The following is a 4,037-nucleotide window of genomic DNA, read 5'->3' on the forward strand; positions in this document are numbered from 1 at the left end:
ATCGTATGACTAAGCAGCTTAATACCACGATAATTACTACAATTTTGAGCATCACCTTTATTTTTATAGATGGGTACAACAACACTTAATCGCTACTCACTCGGCATCCTGGATGTCCGAAATATAACATTAAAAAGAGCTGTTAACCATCGTACCCCCTGTTCCCCCAAACACTGCCACACCTCAATCGGAATCTCATCAAGCCCAACTGTTTTACCCTTACCCATCATGCCTAAAGCTACGCGGACCTCTGCCATAGTAATATCTTGACTCATACCTGCCCCATCTCTTGCTCGAATACAATCTCCCTCCCTCGAGCTGTGTTAAATAACACAGAGAAATACCTGCCCCATCTCGCTATAATATCCCCATCATAAAGCAAAACCCGGTCACCCTCGTCCTTTATATATCGAACCGCACCAATATCCTGACTGCGCTTGTTACGTGCTTTTGCAAGTTTAAAAATTTCAGTCACTCTCTCCTTAGTACCTAGACGCCTATACATGTCTTGATACGCCTTAGTTTTCGCTTCCGCAACTACCTGTTTAGCCATTCTTTTTGCAAGTTTAAATAACTCCCGCTTTATATGCCGATCTGGCCCTTCTGGACACGACATGAATTCCAAAAAGCATTCTTTCTTAAATTGCACTTTGGCTTGTACATCATCATTCCACCACCAAGATTCTCTCTACTCCTTTACATTCCCTGAAGCCACTCCCAACGTCCTCCGTGCCACACCTCGAATTAAATCAGCCATACGTATCCACATTTGATCCACATCATCTTCCAACCTAAAAAAACCCTCAAACATGTCCTTAAATTCTGCTACTTTCGATCCATGTAAATTACGCCACAGAATTCGAGGTGTAACAACTCTCAATCCCTCCATAGGTGGGCCATCCAAAGACAAATCCATGACTAAAAGACGGTGCTGTGAAGCACAAGCTTCCACTGGAAAAACCTTACAATATGAACAAAATCTGAAATCTCTACTGCGAATAAGAAGATAATCAATTTGAGTGGCATGTCCCCCACTCCTAAAAGTTATTAGATTGTCATCACGCTTGCGGAAACAAGAGTTAACAATCACTAAATCATGTGCTGTTGCAAATTCCAAAAGCATCGAACCATTGTCATTTCTAACACCATAACCAAACCCACCATGAACACCTTGATACCCATCTGCTCTCGCACCAATATGACCATTAAAATCACCACCAACAAATAAAAATTGATCTAGAGTAATACTCCGAACCAAATCATCCAAACAACCCCAAAAAGTCATGGATTCAATAGTGTTGGCCTAAGTGGCCTAAATTTGGACCGTAATTCAGGCCCCCGTTGAGAAGATTTAGGCTAGAATTGGTCCAAATTTGGATTTTTAAGCCACTGTCGGATTTGTCCTTATATTTGTAAAGTTTTCAAATGTGCCTAACTTTTTATCCCAATTGTGTCTATAATTTTAGTGATGTTCAATTAGTTATAATTTATTGCGTATAAAAAACACATTAAAAATGTAGACATTTTTTGGTTAGAGACATTTATTAACTTGGGTCATGTTTTAGAGAACCCTTATAACCATTACTTTATTTCTACTATTAGTTAGGGAGCAGAACTGCACCTTAAAAAAATATCTTATTTATCTATTATATTTGGATTCATGACTATCACCTCATGGCGGTCCTTGTGTTCTTGAGAAATAAGCGCTACAGGGCCAAACTCGGATTCTTTCTCCATAGTCCAGTCCTTGCATCAGAGATCTATCGAACACTTCATGTAAGTGCTGACATTCTGAGGATTTTGTTGAACTATGATCTCATCGGGTTTCATACTTTCGATTTTGCTCGCCACATCTTCTCATGTTGTAGTAGAATGCTAGGACTGGACTGTGAGTCCAAACGAGGACAAATTGGGTTGGATTATAGTGCTCGCACGGTGTATATCAAGATTCTGCCTATAGGAATTCATTTGGAAAAAGTTGAAAATGTTCTGAATATTCCTTCTACATCAGTGAAAGTCAAGGAATTCGAAGGGAAGTTCAAGGGGAACCATGTAATTGTTGGCGTAGACGACATGAACTTATTCAAGGCAATTAGTCTGAAGTTATTAGCATCTGAACAGCTATTGAGGAAGTATGAAAACTTGCGGGATATTGTGGTTCTTGTTCAAATTATCAATCCTGAAAGAAGCTCAGGAGAAGACATTGAGGAAGTGAGATGGGAGACGTATGGAACTGCTAACAGGATTAATCAGATTTATGGTTCTTGTGGTCATCAACTAGTGATTCTAATTGATCGACCAGTTGATCAATGTGAAAAGAGTGCCTACTATGATGCCTCGGAATGTTGCATAATAAATGATGTAAGAGATGGAATGAATCTAGTCCCTAACATGTATCTCGTTTACAGGCAGGGCTCTACAACTATGGATGAAGCTAGGGGAATTATGTCTTATTCTCCTCGAAACAAGTGTGCTAATCATTTATGAATATGTTGGTTGTTCTCCATCTCTGAGTGGAACAATTGGAATAAATCCATGGGGTATTAGTTTCATAGCTGAGGCTATGCATTCTACGATCTCCATGGATGATTTTTTAAGGCAATTAAGACATGACCAGAACTATAGCTATGTTCAGTCTCTTGATGTGGCGTATTGGGCTCGCAGTTTCGTCCATAGCATGGAGAGAGCATGTCTTGATCACTATAATTATCAATGCTGGGGTATGGGCTTCAGTTTCATATTTAAGGTTGCTGCCTTCTCCCTATGTTTTCAAAAATTGTTTGAAAGCATAGTTCCTGCGTACAACTAGACAAATAGGAGGGCTATATTTCTAGACTTTGTTGGCATCCTTGTTCCTCATTCCTCGACCAAGAAAAACCTTAGTAGTGAAGCTGAAACTGCTCTTATCACTCTGTGTGATGATCCTAAGAACACTGTGTTTATCGTTAGTGGAAGTGGTAGAAGTTCCTTAACCGAGTGGCTGGCTCCATGTGAAGGTCTAGGACTAGCTGCTAAACATGGGTACTTCATAAGGTATTTTCCTTCACAAACTTCTTAGAGACCTTTTCTAGTGGCACTTCTTGCCTTTGGTTTGCAGGTGGAAGAAAACTTCTGAATGGCAATCTAGTTTGGTTGTGGATCTCGAGTGGAAGGCAACAGTGGAGTGTATAATAAATTCGTATACAGAAGTCACGGATGGTTCCACCATCGAAGTCAAAGAAAGTGCTTTGGTTTGGCACCGTCAAGATGCAGGTCATGATTTTGAATCCTTGCAGGCAAAGGAATTGTCGGATCATTGTAAACACGTCATTGCTAACGAACTTGCAGTAGTTAGAAAGGGAAAAAATATTGTTGAGCTTAAACCACAGGTATGTGTCTCTCGTCTCCCTCTTTCGGTCTTCGCTGTGCATTGTACAGTAATTTACTTAACTAGCAACCTAAAATATTTAGGATGCAAGCAAAGGCTTGGTCACAGAAAAGGTAATCGCGACGGTACTTTGAAAATTGTTTCATCTCTGGTGGTCCCTGCTGTTCCGGAAATCTTTTTCTGCACTATGGAGCAAAAGCCTAGCAAGGCCAAGTACTTTGTTGACGATACTTTTGAAGTTCAGAAGCTACTCCAGTGGCTTGCTAATGTTTCGAGTACGCAGCCAAGCTCCGCTGAAAATCCGCCAAGTATTCCTTGAAAACTGACAAGCATAGTGTTCGTGAACATTGGTATAGGAGCATATATAAATGTAATATAGCAAGTTCTTTTTTGTAAAGTCAGCATCAGACCTACTACTATGTACTAATGCTTGTAAATTTGTATTTGGCCAAAAACAGAACTGGTAAAAATGTATAGCCCACTTCAAATGGATATTTTAAAAAAACAGTCCCAGCATAATAAAGATATTGTACATTAAAACTCATTGAATTAATAATCTTGTTAAATTAATAACATTTATCATTTTTGAGACTATCTCTACGCCATAGATGGCAAATTGTAATGCCCAAGTCATGTTACAATAGGGCCAAAATCCGTTACAATAGAGCTA

General features: G+C 39.5%; 1 protein-coding gene across 1 annotated transcript; it reads right to left on the minus strand.

The window, feature by feature from the left end:
- Positions 1-688: 688 nt before the first annotated feature.
- Positions 689-1,285, minus strand: LOC135149520 (uncharacterized). The gene has a single exon (XM_064085246.1). It carries the CDS (start codon positions 1,283-1,285, stop codon positions 689-691), a length of 597 nt encoding a protein of 198 aa, XP_063941316.1.
- Positions 1,286-4,037: the final 2,752 nt, after the last annotated feature.

The sequence above is a fragment of the Daucus carota genome, chromosome 9 (genome assembly GCF_001625215.2).
Source record: "Daucus carota subsp. sativus chromosome 9, DH1 v3.0, whole genome shotgun sequence".
Lineage (NCBI taxonomy): Eukaryota > Viridiplantae > Streptophyta > Magnoliopsida > Apiales > Apiaceae > Daucus > Daucus carota.